Source organism: Pristis pectinata, chromosome 3 (genome assembly GCF_009764475.1).
Source record: "Pristis pectinata isolate sPriPec2 chromosome 3, sPriPec2.1.pri, whole genome shotgun sequence".
NCBI lineage: Eukaryota > Metazoa > Chordata > Chondrichthyes > Rhinopristiformes > Pristidae > Pristis > Pristis pectinata.
In genome coordinates this window covers 97,694,829-97,717,481 of record NC_067407.1, presented here as the reverse complement: position 1 = coordinate 97,717,481, position 22,653 = coordinate 97,694,829, and the positions used below count along the sequence as shown (strand labels likewise).

General features: G+C 39.1%; 1 protein-coding gene across 5 annotated transcripts in view; it reads left to right on the top strand.

The window, feature by feature from the left end:
• Positions 1-3,333: 3,333 nt before the first annotated feature.
• si:zfos-1056e6.1 (uncharacterized protein LOC107988029 homolog) overlaps positions 3,334-22,653 on the top strand; it is a 58,148-nt gene continuing 38,828 nt past the window's right edge. For 4 of the 5 annotated variants that reach the window (XM_052013024.1, XM_052013021.1, XM_052013020.1 and 1 more), the window contains exons 1-4: positions 3,334-3,437; positions 8,841-8,910; positions 12,757-12,817; positions 20,530-20,594. In XM_052013024.1, the coding sequence (XP_051868984.1) occupies positions 3,368-3,437; positions 8,841-8,910; positions 12,757-12,817; positions 20,530-20,594 (266 nt within the window). In that variant the 5' untranslated portion in view covers positions 3,334-3,367. The remainder of the gene's footprint in view (positions 3,438-8,840; positions 8,911-12,756; positions 12,818-20,529; positions 20,595-22,653) is intronic. The other variant, XM_052013022.1, reaches the window with a different exon arrangement.

Here is a 22,653-nt window from a genome sequence, read left to right as displayed (position 1 = left end):
TTTAAAGAGGCAAAGTGAAACTTAAGTCTGCTTTAAGTAGTTCTTCAAAGGATGATCAACTTATCTGGTAATAGGGGCACTAACTTTTACATTACGAAACCGCCTATGATGGGAAGCTAGCTTTTTGGATGTATGAATAAAGCTGGGATAAAAGAAAGTTTTAAATGGTATCACTCCATCTATATTTGATAGAAATGAAAGGTCTAATAGTCAATTGGCACTACAATGCAGAAACAGTCATAAAATGTTTGTTTAGCATCATCAAGGGACTGAAAATAGTTGCAACATTATGTTAGATGGTGCCACTCAGTGACCAGAATTGGTTACTGCAATAAGGCTGCATTTACATTCTGGATCTGGACAGACTTCAGAGAAAATAAGGGCCCAAATAGTTTACTGCTACACATCTTGCTCCAGTCTGAAGGGCACTGATATAACAATTGTAATATTGTTGAGACAATCAGTGTTTGGTATCATTGCACTGTGGGAGTGATTACTAAGATTTTTCTGCATATGAAATTTGCCGCTGCAGTTATGATATCATGATCCATTTTGATAGTTAACAATTCTGAATAACTTAAAATGCCTTCTGCAGGTGCTGTTTCTACATAAATGTATATTGAAACTATTTAAATATTTGGTGATTTATTGGTTTGAATTTTTTAGCCTCTTTGTCATCTATATTATTGAAATTTTTGTTTACTTTTATTATTATTTAGAGTCACACTTTTTGATCCTGAGATTGCTTGTTTTATGTGTGTCTTTAATTTTGCATGCTGAGGAAATTGCACATCACTTTAGCATCTTATAGTCCTGATGAAAGGTCAGGGACTCATAATTCTGTTTTCGGCTCAATAAATTTTGTCTTGGTATTTACAGCATTTTTTGTTTATATTTCCTCTTTCCAGCATCTAGAGTACATATTTTTTAATTGACACATTACTTATCTCAATGTCCCCTCTGAATAGAATTCTCTGAGTGTCTTTTAGTATATATCTCAACTTTGCCTTTTATCCTGAGGTGTCCCTTTTAAACTTAATTCATTTATATTCCTTTTTATGCTTCTTTTATTGTTTGCTATACTCAGAAACTCCCACATACAACACACCCACCTCCTTCAAATTAGCTTTTGCTAATGCTCAGTTTCAGAAAATGCTGTAAACATTCAGCAGCTCAGTCAGCATCTGTAGAAAAAGAAACAGAGTTAATGTTTCAGGTTGCAGAGAGGAATGGATAGGAGAAAGGGAAAACCTCTGTGTGGTGAGGTGGGTTGCCATTTTTATAAGCTGTTGATGAAGTCATTTGGTTGATAGGTTAATGAGGGAATTTGGAGAGAGAATATGAACAAAGTAATATGAAAGCTGCAAAAATGCAGAGATTTAGGAACTGTCCAGCAGGTCAGGTTCCTCTAATGGAGAGAGAAAAAAATGAGTCAATATTATAGATGGATGACTTGCAGCAGAACTGGTCAATTCTGATACCAAAAGAGAAAGTGAATTGCTTAAAATTGTAGAATTTCATATTTAGTCTATAAGGCTGCAAAGCACCCAGATATTCTTCAAGCTTACATTGGGCCTCTTTATTGAAAGAAGCGTGGGAGAATCATTGCTTCATTTTGAAAGACTGTTTGAGTGACTTGATGGTGGAAAGGGAAGAACTAAAAGGACAAGTGGACCTTCTGCAGTTATGCCATGATAAGAGGAGTGGTTGGTGGAGATGGAAGAGTGTATCATGGAGTCACAAAGGGAATGGTCCCTCTGGAAGTTGAAAGGGGAAGAGAGGATATGTATAGTGGTAGAATCTCATTGAAGGGGCAAAAGTAATGAAGAATGATCCATTGAATGCAGCAGCCATTGAATGATGCATTGAATGTAGTAGGGTGGAAAGTGAGGAGCAGAGGAACTCTTATTCTTGCTCTGTCCAGGAGCAGAGCGGCAAGAGCATAGATGCAGGAAAAAGATGAAATGCAGTGAAAGGCTCTGTCAACTATAGTAGAAGGGAAGCCAGGAAGAAGGAAGACATCTCAGAGTGGAATGCCTAATCACTGAATGAGTTATGACAGAAACAGAGCAATTGGGAGAGTGGAATAGTGTCCTTACAGGAGGCAGAGTTTGCGGAAGTATTGTGGCAATAGCTTTGGGGGTCTGTGGGCTTGTAGTGCATGTTTGTTGCCGATCTATCCTGAGGCTGAGACAGAGAGATCCAGAGTTAGAGATGGACCAGGTTCAATTTTTGTGTTCTATATGAGTGCAGGAAGCAGCACCAATTTAGTCATTAATACCAGAAAAAGAGTTGAGGAAAAGGACCACAGTAGGACTGCAACAAAGACTGTTCCATGTATCCCACTAAAAGAACATTGTAGCTTGGGCCCATGGTAGTTCTCATAGTCTCACCCTTCATCCAGAGAAAGTGAGTATAGTTAATGGTGTTGAAGGAGGTGTTCAGTGTGAGAAAAGGTTTAGTCAGGCAAATGAGTGTGTTGGTGGAGGGAAACTGGTTGGGCTTCTGTTCAAGCAAGAAGCAGAGGGGATTGAGGTACATCCATGATAAAGATTAGATGATTAAAACTAGGGAATTAAAGACTTTCAAATTTACAGAGAGACTCAAAGATGCTATGGATATAAGTGGGAAGGGGATCAGAGGAAAAAGGATAAAGTCAAAGTCGGAAGAAATAAGTCTGAGGGGCCAAGAGCAGACTAAAACAATGGGTCTTCCTGGACAGTGCTAATTGTAGATCTTTGGCATGATCTACAAGAAATGGGCTGTGTAGGGCCAGGAGGCTACAAGTCTGCGGAGGGAAGATCTGCCCTGGAAATGAGTTCAGTGGTGGGTCATTGTCTAGAGGGAGGTACGAGGTGGTGTCTGGGAACGGTCTTACTAGACCCAAATTGCCATCATTTTTCTTTTATTCTCAATTGTTGTACATTTCATGTTTGAGTTCTCATGTCCTTTATTTTGCTTGCTCTTACTGAGGCCGGACGTTTTATCTCGTTCCTCTTTAAGATCTGCGGGGGAGATTAATCTGATGCAAAATTACAATTCATAATATATAGAACATACAAACCATTTCGTTTGATCGATTTATAAACTATTAGAACATTGTTGATGCTATGAATAAAAGAAACTGAAGCGCATTATTATTGCTCAGACAAGATGTTGAAGATCTATAATGGAAACGAGTCCCCCAGTTTACTATCATAATGTATTGTTTGCATGGACAGTCTTCATTTTCCCTCGCATGTTGCCGGCGACTTCATGAGTCTGGGACCAGTTACCTTATTCCCGTTTCCAGGGGGACGAAGATCGGAGAGAGCCATGTGGCACACACCCACGCGGCTCCTGACGGAAGCACGTGGTAACGAGAAAGATGGCGGCGGTTACAAACGAAGCAGCTGCCTCCCGCATCTGGATTGCTTTGAAAAGACTGGACCTAAACGGTAGGGACATCACCAAATCTGCGAAATCCTATTCATTTTGCTATTGCACGCGTTAGGGAACAGATGAAACAGTGCCCTCAAATGGTTGTACTTAATATGTCTGTGCGTGTATGTTTATTGACTCCAGCCCTCGCCCTAGCAACAAGTAACCTGAAAGAGAACCAGACTGCTTACAACGTTGGTGTCATGCCCTGAGTTGAATTTTGCACCTCAAATCATCACAAAGCACCTATTTCCAACTCCTTAACATAAGATATCTTTATTTAGTCACATGTACATTGAAACACACAGTGAAATGCATCTTTTGCGTAGAGTGTTCTGGGGGCAGCCCGCAAGTGTCGCCACGCTTCCAGCGCCAGCATAGCATGCCCACAACTTCCTAACCCGTGCGTCTTTGGAATGTGGGAGGAAACCGGAGCACCCGGAGGAAACCCGCGCAGACGGCGGGGGGGGACGTACAAACTCCTTACAGACAGTGGCCGGAATTGAACCTGGGTCGCTGGTGCTGTAATAGTGTTACGCTAACCACTACACCACTATGCAGATTCTCAACTTTCCCTGGCTAAACTGCTGTTGAAATCTTCAACCAAACCTTTGTTATCTCTACTCTTATCTAATTGAACGCTTACCAGGCTAGACTCTGTTTCACTCTTCATGAACTTAAGTCACCCAAGGTTTTGCTGCTTGTATCAAGTCTGATATCAACACCCTTTGTTTGCTGACTTCATTGTTATCTGTTAAGCAAATACTCAGTTTTAAAATTCCCATCCTTGTTTACAGATCCCTCCATTGTTTCAGCTATCTTTCTCTGTAATTTAGATCCCGGCCTAAAATCCTCAAGATATTTGAATTCTGGGCTTTTGCTCATTCCAGACCTTACTTGCCCATCATAGGTGAATATGCCTTCAGCTGTCACAACTCTATTTCTGGAATTCCCTCCCAAAATCTCTCCTACTTGACCTCTCTTTTTGTCCTTTAAGATGCTCTTTAAAATGTTGATCATTTGATCAAGGTTTTGATCATTTGTCGTATAATCTCAGGAGATTTGTTTCATAATGCTCTGTGAGGTGCTCAGTAATTTTTAAAATCGATATCAATGATGGTATTTCAATCAAAGTTGTTTTCAATCCAAAAGTTGTTGGTAAAATAGCAGCAAGGCTAAATTGGTTCCCTGTCATTAATATACAAGTGCCATTGCAAATTTAGGCAATTGCAGTGGCATGATTAAAGGTGGGAATTTAAAAGTTTCCATCTGAAATATACTGAATTGCTAATACCTTTATAAAATTGGGACTTAGCTGTTTGACTGCCTGATCAATACATTGTGTGGTTTATGATGGTTACATAACAAATACAAAGTGAATTTGCTGCAGAAAGTCATAAAGAGCATTTTGTAAATACAACGAGTATTAACTCTTGGCAGCCATTCCTTCTGGCACTGTAACTAGTCTGGTGTCTCATTCTTAAAGGTTTTAACTTTTGGTACAGATTTTTAAAAAAAGGAATACTTAAAACTTGCTTTCCTTCCTCCTTTGTCCAACTTAATCCAATCTTGCCTTCTCTTTTTTTATTATCTCTTATATACCCAATACGATAATGAATTTACCATTCTGGATAAGTCTCTTTCTTTAAGATATTTGGTTCACAATCATTTAATATGGTCAGATACACAGTTCTGATGAAAGGTTATTGATTTGTAATATTAATTGTTTCTCTCTTCACAGATGCTCCCTGCTGAGTATTTCCTACATTTTCTGTTATTTCAGATTCCGACCATCCACAGTGTTTTGTTTTCATTTACAATTTTGGCAATTACTCATACGAGGAATATTATTACTCCTGGAAACATTGAGGTGAGGCAAGGGGAAAAAAACACCGTAGTGTGAGCATTCTTGCTCTGTAAACCCAAATCCCAGATCCCTAAGGAAGGATGGCACTGTTTTCATCCTGCACTTCCAGCAATTTGCAGAGTAAAATATTATTGACATTCAATGGACATTAAGTAGAAAGACCTTTCCACTAATAATAACCTTTATTCAGCAATTTTATCAATTACTTACATTAGTTTAAATTTCAATATTATTGTGCAAATGCATTATTGCACTTCAAGTTACATTGCACAATGGTTGACCATTCCTTTTATGATGAACATTGATCTAGAATCAAGCTGATAACAAAGGTCTAAGGATATCTATGATGACTTATCTTTTTCTGATCGTATTTGTGGTCAAACATCTATTAAGAGGGATTCCTGACTTCCAGCAGTGCTGTCATTAAACTGGCTGAGGAGCCAATTTTATTAATTATAATAATTCCTGAAGTATTATTCTTCACCAGTCTTAGCCATAACTTAAGCTGTCGCCAATTTATTGTTGTGAATCAGCATAAAGAATCATAGAAACATTAAAAAAAAGGAGCAGGAGTAGGCAATTTGACCTTCAAGCCTGCACTGCCATTGAATATGATCATGGCTGATCCTCCCTTTTGTTACCGTATTCCTACACCTTCTCCATTCCTTTTGATGCAATTTGCATATAGGAATGTATCTCTTTCCTTTTTAAGTATATTCAGCAACTTGGCCTCGACAGACCCGCATATTAAATTCCACAGGTTCACCTCCCTCTGCATGAAGAAAATTGTCCTCATCTTTTCTCTTAAACCCTTGCCCTGTAGTAACTAATGTAACAGATCTGCTAGTGTTTTGAATAAAATATACAAAGATGTACTTGGTGGGCTAGCACCTTCAGGAATATGAAGGCTTCTAAACTTAATCCTTTTGTTCAGTTTCATTTCTTCTCCTGGGGAACTTGTTCCCCATCCTCCTAGAGACCAAATGCACCTAGTGGTAGCACTTAACTTATTGCTCTCAACTGAGAGAGGACTGTCTTGCTGATGATCTTGGTCAAATAGTTGCAAAGAAAATTACATGTGAACTTTCTGCATTCTGGGGAATATTGTGAAATAGACTGGAATGTTCTACAAACATTATTCTATTTTGTTCATTTATATTAACCTACTCCAAAATAGTGGGTTGGAGCAGCCTGAATTAAAAATATTAAAATTCTGCCACATAAGCCAATCCCAGTCCATCATATATTTACCTTTCAAGGCAGTTGATTGAACTTGTCCCATCTTGGAGAGTTAGATCTCTTAATTATCATATTTAAATTAGTCTTCAACAGTATAGTTGGCAGTCTTCTTTAAATTCAACCACTGATGGCTTAGCTTCCCAGGGTTTGGAAAACTGGAAACAAAGTGGAGGATACAAGTGTCAGATTCAGCAAGTACTGACCCTTAGTGCAGTATGGGGACCAGAAGAAGGAGAAGCACTCTGCTTGATATCTAAAGACACTTTCAGCTCCTGTGTCTCGATTGCAGTCTTTCCTCTTTGCTGTGATGAAAAATGAATCCCTAGCCCTTCAATCCGCAGTGCCAATATTTTCTGTTGCCAAGCAGTGATCATTATCCCAGTCCACCTGCATACTATGAGCCTGAGTCCAAAATGTCTCTCTTGTTCCTGTTTGACAAGCTGTGATTTCCACCCTCCCCCCCCACAACACCCATCCCACCACTAATCTTTGATACCAAGTTCTGAACTTCATCCTCTCAGCTTCATGATTGTTCAGCTCCAACCTACCTTATCAACTGAACTGGTACCCTGATTGTTGATCTCTCCCTCCCTCTTGTCCAATCACCTTCATTTCTAATGGCAGCATGGACATGTAAGTAAATGATAATGAGGTTCTGCTGTTAATGTTAGCAGGCCTGCTACATCCCTGGGCTTTCTGGTTGCCCTGTACCCTCCCTGCCTTCCTGTAATTAATGTGCCCTTTTGCATAGAAGAATCTAGTTGTTTGGGTTATGACAGGCCTTATCAAGAATGTTTATCATTCAGCCTTTGAAAAAGTAGGAAATGCACATGAGATTTCTGTAGAATTATAGAACATAGAACAGTATAGCACAATGCAGGTCCTTCAGCCCACAGTTTTGTGCCGACCTTTAAACCTCACTTGAGACTATCTAACCCCTTCCTCCCACATATCCCTCTATTTTAAATTCCTCCATATGCTTATCTAGTAATCTCTTGAATTTAACCAATGTACCTGCCTCCACCACCGCCCCGGGCAGCGCATTCCATGCCCCAACCACTCTCTGGGTAAAAAACCTTCCTCTGATATCTCCATGGAACTTCCCACCCATTACTTTAAAGCCATGCCCTCTTGTATTGAGCATTGGTGCCCTGGGAAAGAGGCACTGGCTGTCCATTCTATTCCTCTTAATATTTTGTATAACTCTTATCGTGCCTCCCCTCATCCTCCTCCTCTCCAAAGAGTAAAGCCCTAGCTCCCTTAGTCTCTCCTCATAATGCTTACTCTCTAAACCAGGCAGCATCCTGGTAAATCTCCTCTGCACCCTTTCCAACACTTACACATCCGTCCCATAATGAGGCGACCAGAACTGGACACAGTACTCTAAGTGTGGTCTAACCAGAGTTTTATAGATCTGCATCATGGTATTCAATTCACAGCAAGAAGTTCATTGTTCTAATTCCTGTGGTTGTGTTGAGTGACTAGATATTAAGTCAGTCCTAGAGGTAAATTTCTCTTTGTACAGGATGGTGACATTCAACTCAAACATAATTTGCAGCTGCTATATGTCTTAGATAAAATATTAACATTTTACCTGTTCCATCATAGTGTTGAGACATTGGCAGTAATGAGTTCATCAGAACTATTGTGATTTTAATAAAAAAGCAAGCAACCACATGGTTTATATTGAAAATAATGTTTTACCGTGGTAAAATAGAAAAGACAGGCAGCAACACATGTTAACTCCTTCGGAAATACACATGGCTTTCAGTACTGTTTGTAGTATGTCATTACTTTGTTCACTGGCTCCAGAAATGTCAAGTGATTATTGTTTTTGGATAAAGTGATTTTATTGTTAGAATATCTGATAGTGTGAACATAAAAAAAGGGGATAGAGTAGGTGTTATTATCCTTATAGCTTGCTGCACCATTCAATAAAATCATGGCTGATCTGATCTTTGGCCTCAGCTCCATTTTATGTCCATAACCTTTGATAAACTGTAAAAACCTATCTCAGCCTCGATTGTATTTAATGACTCAGTAATTTCTCCTTGTCTTAATCTTGAGATGAGACCCTGTCCCCTAGATTCCCTCATCACGGGATATTTCCTCATAGCATCTTTCCTCATAGCATTTCCTCATAGTCTCCCCCCTCCCTTTTGTAATTTCCATTGAGATCCCTTCTCATTCTTTCACAATCTATGTCAGTGACTTAGATGAAGGAAACAGTTGTATCCAGTTTTGCTGATAATCTAGATCCAAACTTTATAAATTATTGTGACAAATATACAACTATTTTCACATCTTTTTTCAGATGATGAAGTTACTGTTGTCAAAGATGTCTGGATTTTACAAGGGCTAGACACAGTTGCTGCTAAGCAGGTACAATAAGAATGTTTGCTTAAGTATAGTTTTAATCTCATGTAAGTTAGCAATTTGTAAGGAACTTCTCAATTGTGTTAACTGAACACTTTAGTATTTGCATTTGGGTATGGGCTGATAAATGGCAAATAATATTTGTTGCACAAATTATCAAACAATGACTATCTCCAAAAAGACAGACTCTAACCACCTCTCTTTGACGTTCAATGGCATTACTTTTGCTGAGTCCTCCAGTGTCAATGTCCTCTGGTTCGTCTTTAACCAGGACCTCATGTGGATTAGCCACATAAATACTGTGGTAACGAGAGCATATCATAATCTGGGTATTCTGTGGTAAATGACTCCCAACCTCTTTCTACCATCTGCAAGGAATAAGTCAGGGGTATGATGGAATACCTGTTACTTACCTGAATGAATGTAGCTCCAACAGAACTTTAGGAAGATCAGTACTATCCAGGTCAAAGCATAAAACATAGAACAGTACAGCGCAGGAACAGGCCCTTCGGCCCACAATATCTGTGTCGAGCGTGATGCCAAATTAAACGAATCCGTTTGCCTGCACATGATCCATATCCCTCTATTTTCTGCATATTCATGTGCCTATCTAAAAGCCTCTTGAATGCCACTATCGTATCTGCTTCCACTACCATCCCAGGCAGTGCATTTGAGGCACCTACCACTCTCTGTGTACCCTTTAAACTTTCCCCCACTCCTCTTAAAGCTATGCCCTCTGGTATTTAACATTTCTACCCTAGGAGAAAGATTCTGGCTTTCCACCCTATCTATGTCTCTCATAATTTTATAAACTTCTATCAGGTCTCTCCTCAGCCTCCGATGCTCCAGAGAAAACAATTCAAGCTTGTCCAATCTCTCCTTAAAGCTAATGTTCTCTAATTCAGGAGGCATCCTGGTAGACCTCTTCTGAACTCCTTCCAAAGCCTCCACATTCTTCCTGTAATGGGGCGACCAGAACTGCAAGCAATACTCCAAGTGCGGCCAAACCAAGGTTTTATATAGCTGCAATGTGACTTCTTGTCTCTAGCGATGAAGGCAAACATGTTGTATGCCTTCTTTACCACTCTATATACTTGCATTGCTACTTTCAGGGAGACATAGACTTCAACCCTAAGATCCCCCTGTATATCAGTGCTGTTAAGGGTCATTTGACCTCCCAAAGTGCAACACCCCACGTTTGCCTGGATTAAACTCCATCTGCCACTCTCTGCCCATAACTGTAACTGACCTATATCCTGCTGTATCCTTTGATGACTGTCTTCACTGTCCACAACCACTGATTTTTGTGTTGTCTGCAACATTACTAACCATTCCATCTATATTTTTGTCCAAGTCATTTCTATGTATCATATATATATCACAAACATCAGACGTCCCAATGCTCATCCCTGCGGAACACCACTGGTCACAGACCTCCAACCAGAATAACACCTTTCCACCACTATACTCTGTCTTCTATGGGCCAATTCTGAATCCAAAGCAGCTCACTTGATTAGCACCCATTTATGACCCTAAACATTTATCCTCTCCACCACTGATGCACTGTGGCTGGAATGCTGCATGCATTTGCTTAGATTACTCTGACAGTGGCTCCCAAACCCGTGACCTTTTCCACCAAAAAGACTTGGGACTTGCCATGAAATAACATCACTATCTGTCCAAGTTGAAGTCTGACTTAGAAATTTAGTGTTGTTCCTTCATTGTCGCTGGGCATTAAATCCTGGAATTCTGTATCCATCAGCTTTGTGAGAATACCAGAAGGCCTTCAGAGGTTCAGGAAGGTGGCTTACCTCCATCAGAATTGGATATTTATAATTAAAACAAACTTTAACAGGACTCAGGAGCAACATGTTCCAGTAAGGAGGAAATGAGGATGGCAGGGTTCAAGGACCTCGGAATGACAAAGGATGTTGTAAATTTAATCAAAAATACAAAGGAAGCATGTGTAAGGTTTAGCAAGCTGACATCAGACAGGGCTCTTAAGGAACATAAAGAAAGCGGAAAATAACTCAAGCAAGGTATTAGGAGGGCCGAAAAGGGTCATGAAATGTCCTTGGCATGTAAGGACATCCAAAGGCATTTCATACATACATTAAAAACAAGAGGGTAGCTAGGGAGAGAGTAGGACCGCTCAAAGATAAAGGAGGGAATTTATGCCTGGAGCCAGAGGACGAGGTACTAACTAAGTACTTTGCATCGGTATTCGCCAAGGAGAAGGACATAGAGGATAGTGAGATCAGTGTGAGGTATGCTAATAAACTGGGGCATGTTGAGATCAAGAAGGAGGCAGTGTTGGGTCTCTTGAAGGTGGATGTCCCCAGGACCTGATGGGATCTACACCAGGTTATTAAGAAAGGCAAGAGAGGAGATTGCTGGGGCCTTGACAAATGTATCCTCTCTAGCTACAGGTGTGGTCCCAGAGTACTGGAGAGTAGCCAGTGTTGTTCCTTTATTTAAGAAAGGCAATAGGAATAATTCAGTAAATTATAGGCTGGTGAGCTTCACTATTTGAGAGAATTCTTAAGTATAGGATTTACTCACATTTGGAAAAACGTGGCCTTATTAGGGATTGCCAGCACAGCTTTCTGTTGGGCAGGTCATGTCTTACAAACTTGATTGAGTTTTTTGAGGAGGTGATGAAGATGATAGATGAGGGTAGGGCAAGTGGAGGTTGTTTACATGGATTTTGGTAAGGTATTTGACAAGGTCCCTCATGGTAGGATGATCCATAAAATTAAGATGCATGGGATCCACAGTGACTTGGTAGGTTAGATTCAAAATTATTGAAGTGGGAGTTTCTCATTCTGCTAAACACATGGCAAAATGTATTTGGAATATTGTAGTAGGATATGGCAGCACTGGTGTCAAATTAATATTGCACAAGGTTTAACCTTTCAATCTCGCTGCATGGTGTAAATCATGCTAAAATCACAGTCATGATTCACACATAAATTTGGAAGCAAACTGGAGCTAGAATCACCTAAAAATGGGACTCTGCAACCCAGTTTCATGACTATGGAATCACAGAATGAGACATCTGGGTCGCCTTTGGGTCACATGCCGCCTTTGGCTCACATGTCACCTTTGGGTCAATTGCCATCTACCTTGAAACTGTGTCCTCCTGTTACCAACATCACAAGAATATGAGCAATATAACACTTCTAAGTGCTCCACTAGTTAGCAGGATCATCCTTAACCTCCTTCACATTTCCCATCTGATTTCCATATTCCTCAATTCCCTTAGGATATCAGAAAGATGTTTATTTTAACTTTGAATGACTGAGTGGTTACAATCCTTGGATAGAAAATTCCAAAGATTTGCAGGCCTGTGAGTAAAAGAAACGCAACATCATCGCTGACTCTTGGGAAAATCTGGCTATGACTGCACAAAGTGGAGAAGGAATACTTAGGATGATATTGAGATCCTCGAGGCTATATATCAGGACCACACGGCAAAAGGAGTGGACCACCTTTCAAACTACCTGCCCACTCAGTCTGTCCGTCATAATCTGCTTTATTTGTGGATAAATCTGTAGCTCCCACATTGTCTTCATTGGCAACCTCAGAATGAACAAATGAGTGGAAGTAAGCTATATTTGATCCTGTGGAAGTAAGAACCAATTAGATCTAGGAGGGCATACTGTAGGTTAATGAATTCATCAAATCCATTCATATTATTGTTAAAGATTTTCCTTGGATGCAGTTAAAATTAAAGGACTTTTAAGGGCTGTTTCATGCACATGGGAAGTTATGTCGAATTCCTTGCATTTTAGAAATTCTATAATGTATTACCTTATTTATTGGTACTGACATCCCCAATTGTATTTATATGTTTTAAAATCACAGGTTCTCTTTCATTCCTTTGGGCTAGAGGATGGCATCTTTGTTTTGAAGGTAATACTGATCTTCAAAGCTTACTAAAATAAATGTGCATGATTAGTGATCATAAATCTAAGTTAAAATTTTCTTCACATTTTCAAATCTATCAACAACTACTCCTCAACAACATGCACTTTTTAAACTATGTGTCCCTATCTCCAATTTTATATTCCTTCCATCATGACACCACCATCTGATGAAGGATGCTGGACCTGGGATGTTAACTGTTTCTCTTTCTACAGATGTGTGCCTGATGTTCTGAGTGTTTTCAGAATCTTCTGTTTTTATTTCTTGACACTACATAAACCTGCTCCAATCTTTCCTGCAACTCCTGTAATCCCCATGTGTGGTATACTGTACTTGTTCAACTTTCTCAATTGTTTATTAGCCTTTAACACAATTGATCAGTCTTCCATGTCTCTTCATTGGTCATCGAGTGACACGGACTGCACTTGGTTGCAATCATTTTCAGTTAGCACCAATACTTTCACCTTTTACCCTGCAGTGTTATTTCTGGACTCACATGAGGATCTATCCTTGGCCTCCTCCTACTTCTTAGCTAAATGGTGCATTATGGTGACACCCAACCGTATCTCACCAACACCCATGTGGTCACTTTGTATGTTATATGGTCGAAGTATCCTGCAGTCAAACATTAGGAAGACTGATTTCTGCATTCCCTCCCCTCTTGCCTACATTTTCGCATCACTAATTCCATTCCCCTCTCATTCTTCTAAACTCTTGTGGACAGAAGTTAGCCTGTTCAAGCTTTTTTCATAAGATAATCCATCCATTCCAGGTGTCAGTCTGGCAAACTTTCTCTGAACTGCTTCCAATGCATTTACGTCCTTTCTTAAATTTGGAGGCATTTGCAATAAACAGTACTCCAGACGTGGACTGGTTACTCTAAATCTGAAGATATATAATAAAATAGAATGTCCATGCGTCCACACACGGCTCAGTAACAAAATGGCCTGGAAATGTGAAATTTTGAATGTAAGTTTGGTTTAGCCTAAGGATATGCATTATACTATTAGTTTTTCTAAAAACCTCCACAGCCTAAAGGGGGCCTAATTTTAAATTGCCCCATTGAAAATTGCTGAGATTTTTTTCAGATCTGTTTTTAATGTACTAAATATTTAGGTAGACCTGACCTAATTACATCTGGTCTACCTGAACCACAGAGAAACTGAAAATTTGTGCACTGAGTTTCTGTGGGAGACCAGCTATGATTTTAACCTGTAAGACAAATATCTTTAGAACTAAGTTTAGTGAGATACCAAAGAAATGCATTGGGTACTATTACAGAGGCTGTTTACAATGTCCAATGTAAACATGATGCTTCCAATGCAAGGGGAAAATCTTTCCTTATTTACTTTTGGCTAAAGTTCAAGACAAAACATGATTACCCTGGCCTTGGCAACATCAAGCATTGCTTCAGAACTTTTGAATGGGGGGAAAACTACACATTCAGCTTTTAAATTCCCTTTAAATTTGACAAATATAGTTACATTAATGGCCAAATGATCCATTTTGCTTAAATGGAAGGATCCAATACCCCCTACTACTTTTCAATGGTTCTCTCAAACTATATCATGTTTAAACTTGGAAAAAATTAGGAGTGGTACTGTTGATCCTTCACTTAAATTTGAGGAAGTTTGGAGTCCATTTATTCAATATTTTCACATGATATAGATCCCCTTGTAATAACTTTTCAATTTAAAGGAATGTAGTTGATGACATAATATTGCTGTTTCTACTGAGAAATTTTAGGCCAGTTTTTTTTTGTTTGTTTTTTTTTTGAATTTTTTTTTCCTTAGCTTAGTTTGGTTTGATATACTGTTTATAAATTTTCTTATTGTTTTGGGGATTCTTTTTTTCTTTCTTTTATATTTTATAATAAATCTTTTTCTTTCCTTTATATTATATTCATTCACTAAGAGATCGTTGGATCTACAGGTTTTTTTATATACTTTATTGTCTTTTATGATTATCCATGCCATGATTGTTCTCCCGATCTCTTTGTATTGCATGTACAAACATTGATGTTATATATTAATCTGTATTAATTTGAAAACTAATAAAAAGATTGAAAAAGAAAGAAATTTGACAAATATGGAGACTCCAACATGTAACATTAGTCAGGGAACTGCAAGGGAAAATATTGTAGAAGATAGTAAACTTATTGTCTGGGATGAATGTACAGTGGCTCGCAAAGCAGCCACTGAAGCATTAGATCGAACTTTGCAAGATCTTAGACATAATAATCAATAGGAGATGTTACCAGTCCTAGCTGGAGATTTTTGTAAAACCCTATCTGTAATGTCATGAGGTATTAAAGCAGATGAATTGAAAGCCTGTATTAAAGCATCGTATATTTGGGAAAATGTTAAATGATTACACTTGAAAACCAATATGCAAGTGCTTTTAACAGGTGATCCATCTGTGAGAGAGTTTGCTTCAAATTTACTCAAATTAGGAAATAGGCAAATTCAACACGAAGACCCAACAGGAATGATTTCGATGAAAAACTTGGGCTGAATTGTTATGTCACTTCATGATCTGATGCAAGCTGTTTTCCCAAGTTCACTGAACACTATTTGAATTACCAGTGCTTGCGTGAAAGAGCAAATTTTAGCACCAAAAATATTGCAGTGCAGGTGGTGAGTAAAGACCTTCCTGGACAACCTGTCTGGTATAAATCTATTGATAGTATGATAGACATTATTGAGGCTGTACATTTTCCTGTTAAATTTTTAAACTCTCTGTTACCACCTGGTGTGCCATCACATAATCTTGAGCTAAAAGAAGGAGCTCCTATCATGCTACTCAGGAATTCGGATCTGCCATTTTTGTGCAATGGCATGAAATTATCAGTTCAACAATTCCTACCATATGTAATTGAAGCTGCAGTAAAGACTGGTAATGCTTTTGGGGAAACGTCGTCATCCCTCAGATAACAATTATCCCATCTGATCTACCTTTACAATTAAAACAACTTCAGTATCCTCTTCATCTGAGATTTATTATGAGCATTAAAAACAAGGACAAGCGCTAAAAGTTGTGGCTTTAATCTCAAAACTCAATGCCTTTCTCATGGCCAGCTGTTTATTGGTTGGAGATAAAAATAATCTATACATTGTTACACCAGATCCAAAAGAGAAATATGGTGTATTTTGAAGCACTTCAACCTGGAAACCAACTAAACTTATATATTTTGCATAAGTACATATCTACTTAAAAAGATGTTTTGTATCTTTCTAGTAGTAACTTTAGTTAAAGTACATAATTTTAACCCCTTAATTATATTATTCCTGGAACAATTATATATTTGTTTTGTTTTGTTTACAAGGAGTGGTATTGCATGGAAATAAATGCAAACATCATGATTGCCAGCATAATAGCCTGAGCAATGCCAGGTATAGCAGCAAGTGTCCTATATAATTGAGGCATAACCTCTGCAATTTTGTATTCAATTCCACTTGCAATTAATGACAATATTCTGTTAGCTTTCCTAATCACTTGTACTTGCATATCAGCAGCAAATCATGGACCAGGACATTCAGACACTCACTGCCTGTCAGAGGTCCACAACCTTTCACAATTCAGATTGCATACTTCCTTTTTATTTTCCTGCCAAAATGGGCATTTTATGTTTTTCTACATTCTGCTTCATTTGCTAATTTTTTTGCCCACTCATTCGACCTATCTATTTCCTTTGGTTCCTCATATCCTATTAACAACTTACTTTCCTACCTATCTTTGCATTACCAACACCAACCCTTGGTGCCCTCATCCAAGTCAATTATATAATTTGTATAAGATTGAGGCCCAGCACTGATCCCTGTGCCACACATCTTGCCAACTAAGAAAAGACCCATTTGTGGCTACTTCCTATATGTTATTGGCCAGCCAATCTTCCATCCACACCAATATGTTACTTCCTATGCCATGAACATTTATTCTCTGCAGACATCTTTGATATGACATCTTCTCAAATGCCTTCTACAAAGTTAAGTTTGGTACATCTAGCAGTTTCCCTTTATTTCCAGTAGATTTTACTTTTTGAAGAACTACAATAAATTAGTCAAACTTGACTTACCTTTCACAAAAGCATCTTTAGTTCAAAAGGCTCACTTTCTTTAGGACAAAAGTTTTATTTTGTTAACTCTATTTTCTATTTCAAATATCAACAGAAAGTTTCTCCATCTGATATTACGCTCCTAGCTAGCTTTATCTTGCATTTCCTTATTAAATCCTTTAGACAGTTTTTTGTTTTTTTTACATTTTCTAAATTCATTTTCAGAATCTAGGTGTTGGTGACAAGCCCAACATTTGCCCATTCCTAATTGCCCTTCAAATGGTGTTAATGATCCACCTTGAATTGCTGCAGTCCTTTTAGTGCGGATACTGTCACAGGATTGGATAAGGGGTTTCAGGATTCAGACCCACTGACGATAAAGAACTGGTGATATATTGCCAAGTGTGGATATTGTGCAACTTGGAAAGGAATCTACATGCAATGGTGTTTCTATAAACCTGTCGCCCTTATTGTTCTTGATAATAGAGATTGTGGGTTTGCAGGATGGTACAAAGTAGCATGGGTGAGTAATTGAGTGCATTTATTTAGTTGGTAGATACTCCAGCCAGTGTGTGGTGGTGGTGAAGGGAATGACTGCTTGCGGTGGTTGATAACGTTGAGCTTCTAGAGTTCTTGATATTGCACTCTTCAAGCTGAGAGTATTCTATCACACTCCTGATCTAACTTTAAGCCGGTGGAAAAGCCTTGAGGTATCAGGGGCTTAGTCACTCACCACAAGGTACTCAGTCTCTGATCTTCTCTTGTAGTCATGGTATTTATGTGGCTGTTTCAGTTGACTTTCTAGTTAGTGGTGACAAAGACACTGCTGATGGGGAACTCGGCAATGGACAAGCCCATTTAATGTCAGGATTGGTGGCTAGGCTGTCTGTTGTTGAAGATGGTCATTGGCTGACATTTCTGTGGCATGATTACTATTTGTCACATATCAGCATCATGCCTGACTCATGTCTGAGTCTTGCTGTGTGCAGATATGGGCAGTTTCATTTGCTGAGGAGTTGCAAATGCAGTTGAATATTATGTAATCATCAGTGAACATCCCCATTCTGACCTTATGTTGGAAGAAAGATCATTGGGGAAGCAGCTAAAGATGATTGGACCTAGGAAACTACCCCGAGGAACACCTACAGTTATGTCCTGAGGCTGGGATAATTGATCTCTGACCATCGCAACCATGAGAAGTATGACATCAGCCACTAGAATGTTTTCACTTTGATTCCCATTGATTTCGGTTTTACCAGAGCATCTTAATGCCACTTTTGATATAAAGGGCACTTAATTTCACCTCCCCTCTGGAATTCAATTCCATGATTGGAACAAGGTGGTGAAAGCTTCTGGCACCGCATGGTCCTGGCAAAATACAAGCTGTCCAACCTTGCGATCTGCCACCCATTTTTGCACAATTCTATGTGTTTTCTTTAAGTCTGGGATTATTTTTAACCATTTTAGTTAACTATATTTGGTAGGTCCTCCCTTTAGATTTCTTCTTTCATTTTGGTATGTATCTATTGTGTGTATTAAATGTCTTCCACTGCATATGCATTGAGTATTCCCTTAAGGCCTGGATAGAGTAGATGTGAAGAGAATGTTTCCAGTAGTGGGAGAGTCTAGGACCAGAGGGCACACCCTCAGAATAGAAGGATGTCCCTTGAAAACAGGGATGAGGAGGAATTTCTTTAGCCAGAGGATGGTGAATCTGTGGAATTCATTGCCACAGATGGCTGTGGAGGCCAAGTCATTGGGTATATTTAAAGAGGAGGTTGATAGGTTCTTGATTAGTAAGGGTGTGAAAGGTTACAGGGAGAAAGCAGGAGAATGGGGTTGAGAGGGAGGAATGAATCAGGCATGATCAAATGGCAGAGCAGACTCAATGGGCTGAATAGCCTAATTCTTCTCATACATCTTCTGGTTTTATGGCCTTAACCTAATCTGTCAGTACTACTTAGCTAGCTCTGCCCTCGTAATTGCCTGTATTTAATTTAAAATACTAGACTTTAGCTCATTCTTCTCTCCTTCAAGCTAAATGTAAAATTTTTCATATTATAATCACTGCCACCTTGTGGTGCCTTCAGGATGAGGTTATGAATTAGTCCCATAATACCAGGTCATATAAAGCCCAGTTTCTGTTTGTCTTCAGCATGTGTTGTTTTTAGAAACAATCCCAAAAACACACAATGAACTCTGCATCTGGATGACCTTTGCCCATCTGACTTTTCCAGCTATATGTGAATTAAAATCCCCCATAATTATCATTATACCTTTCTGACAAGCTCCTATTATTTCTTTCTTTGTATTCCATCCTGCTGTGTGATTACTTTTAAGGGATCTGCACACCACTCTCAGGCCATTTGTAATCTCATTTATTTTTGGTCCTCAGCCCATCTTCCACTTAAGCTCTCATTTTTTTTGTTAACTCCTAACTTCATTATTCCAATTTCATCTTGTACCTTCCCAAATTTCTATCGCTCAATGTTCTTTGCTCTTTTCCTAACTCATATCATCCCATTTACTCACTAATGTGTTCATTGGTGTATTTTGACTCTCAGTTCATACCATCCATTTAAAATTCACATTATTTTTATGTTCTTTGTTGCAAGGACAAGTGTGAAGTGATGCATTCTGGGAATTTAAAAGAGGGCAGGACTTATACAGTGAATGGTAGGGTCCTGAAGAGTGTTGCGGAACAGAGAAACCTAGGGGTACAAGTATGTAGTTCCCTGAAACTGGTGACACAGGTAGACAAAATGGTGAAGAAGGCATATATCTTACTTAATGTTGGTGAGATGATACCTGGAATATGTGTGCAGTTCTGATTGTCTAATTATAGGAAGGATGTCATTAAGCTGGAAAGGGTGCAGAAAAGATTCATGAGCATGTTACCAGGACTGGAGGGTTTGAGTTATAACGAAAAGCTGGATAAGCTGGGGCGTTTTCCCCTGAAGCATAGAAGGCTAAGGGATGACCTTGAAGAAGTATATAAAATCATGAGGAGCATAGATAAGGTGAATGGTCACAGTCTTTTTCCCAGGGTAGATGAGTCTAAAACTAGAGGGCATAGTTTAAAGTGAGATGGGAAAGATTTAAAGGAGACCCAAGGGGCAAGTTTTTCACGCAGAGTGTGGTGGGTTTGTGGAACAAACTACCAGAGGAAGTGATAGACATGGGTACAATTATTCAATGCTTAAGAGACATTTAGACAGGTGCATGGATAGGAAAGGTTTAGAGGGATATGGACTAAACACAGGCAAATGGGACTAACTCAGGTAGGCACTTTGGTTGGCATGGACAAGTTGGGCTGAAGGGCCTGTTTCTCTGCTGTATAACTTTGACTCCATTTTGAATATAGCCTTTACGAGTTGCTGAAAGTACCTTCTTAGGAAAACTACAAAAATAAATTGATGAATTTAATAATCATGTCTCTACAATGTTCTCATTAACTGAAAAAAATGCCAACTTGAATCCAAAAAGTTAGCACAACAAAGCTATTTCATACTTATTTCTGCTTATGGCTCTCAAAGGGCCTAGTACATTTTGGTTGGTTCCTTCTTCGTATGGAAGCTTGCTGTTTCTAAAGATGTAAGCGTTTCAGATTATTAATTGTACTACATGCTAAAATCTTGTTTTCCAGCTTCGAAACAGCCAAGGTTCTTTGATTCCAATTAACAGTGAACTGAACATAAACAGCAAACAATCGTAAGTAAATCATAATCACTAATATGACTTGCTGCATTCTTCAGTCAGCTGCAGCAGATGTGATAACAGATGTATGTAGTGAATCTAATCAAATGATTTTTCTAATACTGCTAGAGTACAGTGCTACTGTCTTTGCCATCCACCACACCAGACGTTCCATTGCATTTCATCCACTGCTCTAAATATTTATTGCCTCCACCATTGATGCAAAATAGCTTCTGTGTTTGCTATCTACAAAAAAATACCACATTTATTTGGCAAGACAACACCTCCCAAACATGTGATCTCTACTCCTGAGAAGAACAAGAGCAGCCAATTCCCATTCAAATCAAAAATTATCCAGACCTTAGAAATTCCTATTTCTTTATCATTGCTGGGTCTAAATTCTTAAGCTTCCACCAAACACAGCTGTGGGTGTAGCTTCATCAGAAGGACAGCTGTGGTTCGTGAAGGCAATTCACCACCACCATAAAGGCTATTAGAGATGGTCACTAAATGTTGGTCTTGTCATTGAACCCCTTTTTCTATGATATGAATAAATAAAGATGATTTTATGAAGAACATTTTTATGGATCCACAATATTGCCCATTTTTGTTTCACTACCTCCAAGGCAGTAGTCTATAACTCAATTACTCTGAAACCAAGGTTCTCTAACAATTTTTCTGGCTGATCTCGTTAAAAATAGCCATTTTGCTCACCTGTACAAGGTCTTCAATGTCATCAGAACTATCCTCCTCTGAGTACCTGAGTTCAGGATTCTTATTCTTGCCCACAAATTCTTCCTTATTCTTGCCCCATCCTGCCTCAGTTATCTCCCCCAGTCCCACATGCATTCTCTGCTCCTCCATTACTGGAATCCCAACCTCTCTGCAGTCTGCTATTGACGTTTGCTTTTTCATTCCCTTGGAATTCTCTGGCTAATTATCCCTGGCTGTGAGGGGTATCTTAAGATTGCAAGTTATTGCTATTTCCCTGTACTTTCGCACAAAATTTCTGGAATTATGTAAGATTGTTCGAGGTTTCTGTCTTCCTCAGTGCAGAACATTGTCTAATATGGTAAAGATAGTATGGAACACATACAGAGTTAAATGCTATGCCATTCAATTACATTAACTACATGATGACATATTGGCACGGGTTCAGTAGAATTATCAAACCCAAAGATTATGAAGGTAGAAACTTTGAAAATAACTTGTTTTCAGAAAATCTATTTTTCCAGAATTGTGACTCTGAAGCGAATTGTGCTGCTAGGAAAACTCAGCCAGGCACATCTGGTCATGGTTTGCATGCTAGTCATGTAAGGAATGACATTGTCTTCCATAATATACTCCATTGCCGGAGATATTAGTGCAGGTTGTTCCAAGGGGTGACTATAGTTGGTTACTCCCAGAACAACTATGCAATTAAATACTTCCTCTCTCTCTGCAACTGTCATCTGCCCTCACCTCCTTCTACATGCTTCATACCACCCCCTCTGATCTCATGCCCCACCCCTAACTTGGACAGGTTGCAACCCCTGCATCCCTCTGAACTTCCCCATCACCTGATCTTTCTCAGAGTTAGGCTGCAAACCCTCCACTCACAAAAGGGGCAATCTACAGGAATACAACCTCCCCGCACCCACTTCTTCTTTCAGGTCGTCAAAGTCGAGCCAGCCCCACTCACTCCTGGCTCTAACTATTTTCACCCATCCATCAGTCACTCCAGCTCCAAACGACAATATCCTACTAGCAATTAATATCTAGCTAGCCACAATCAATCTCCCTCCTGGCAGGCAGTTCCAATCAGGCTTCTTATCAACAGCCTTCTCTCATCAGAATCAGAATCAGGTTTATTATCGCTGACATATGTCGTGAAGTTTGTTGTTTTGCGGCAGCGTTACAGTGCAGGACATAAAGACATAAAAATTACTATAAGTTACAAAAATAAATAAATAGTGCCAAAGACGAATAACGAGGTAGTGTTCATGGATTCATGGACCATTCAGAAATCTGATGGCGGAGGGGAAGAAGCTGTTCCTGAAACATTGAGTGTGGGTCTTCAGGCTCCTGTACCTCC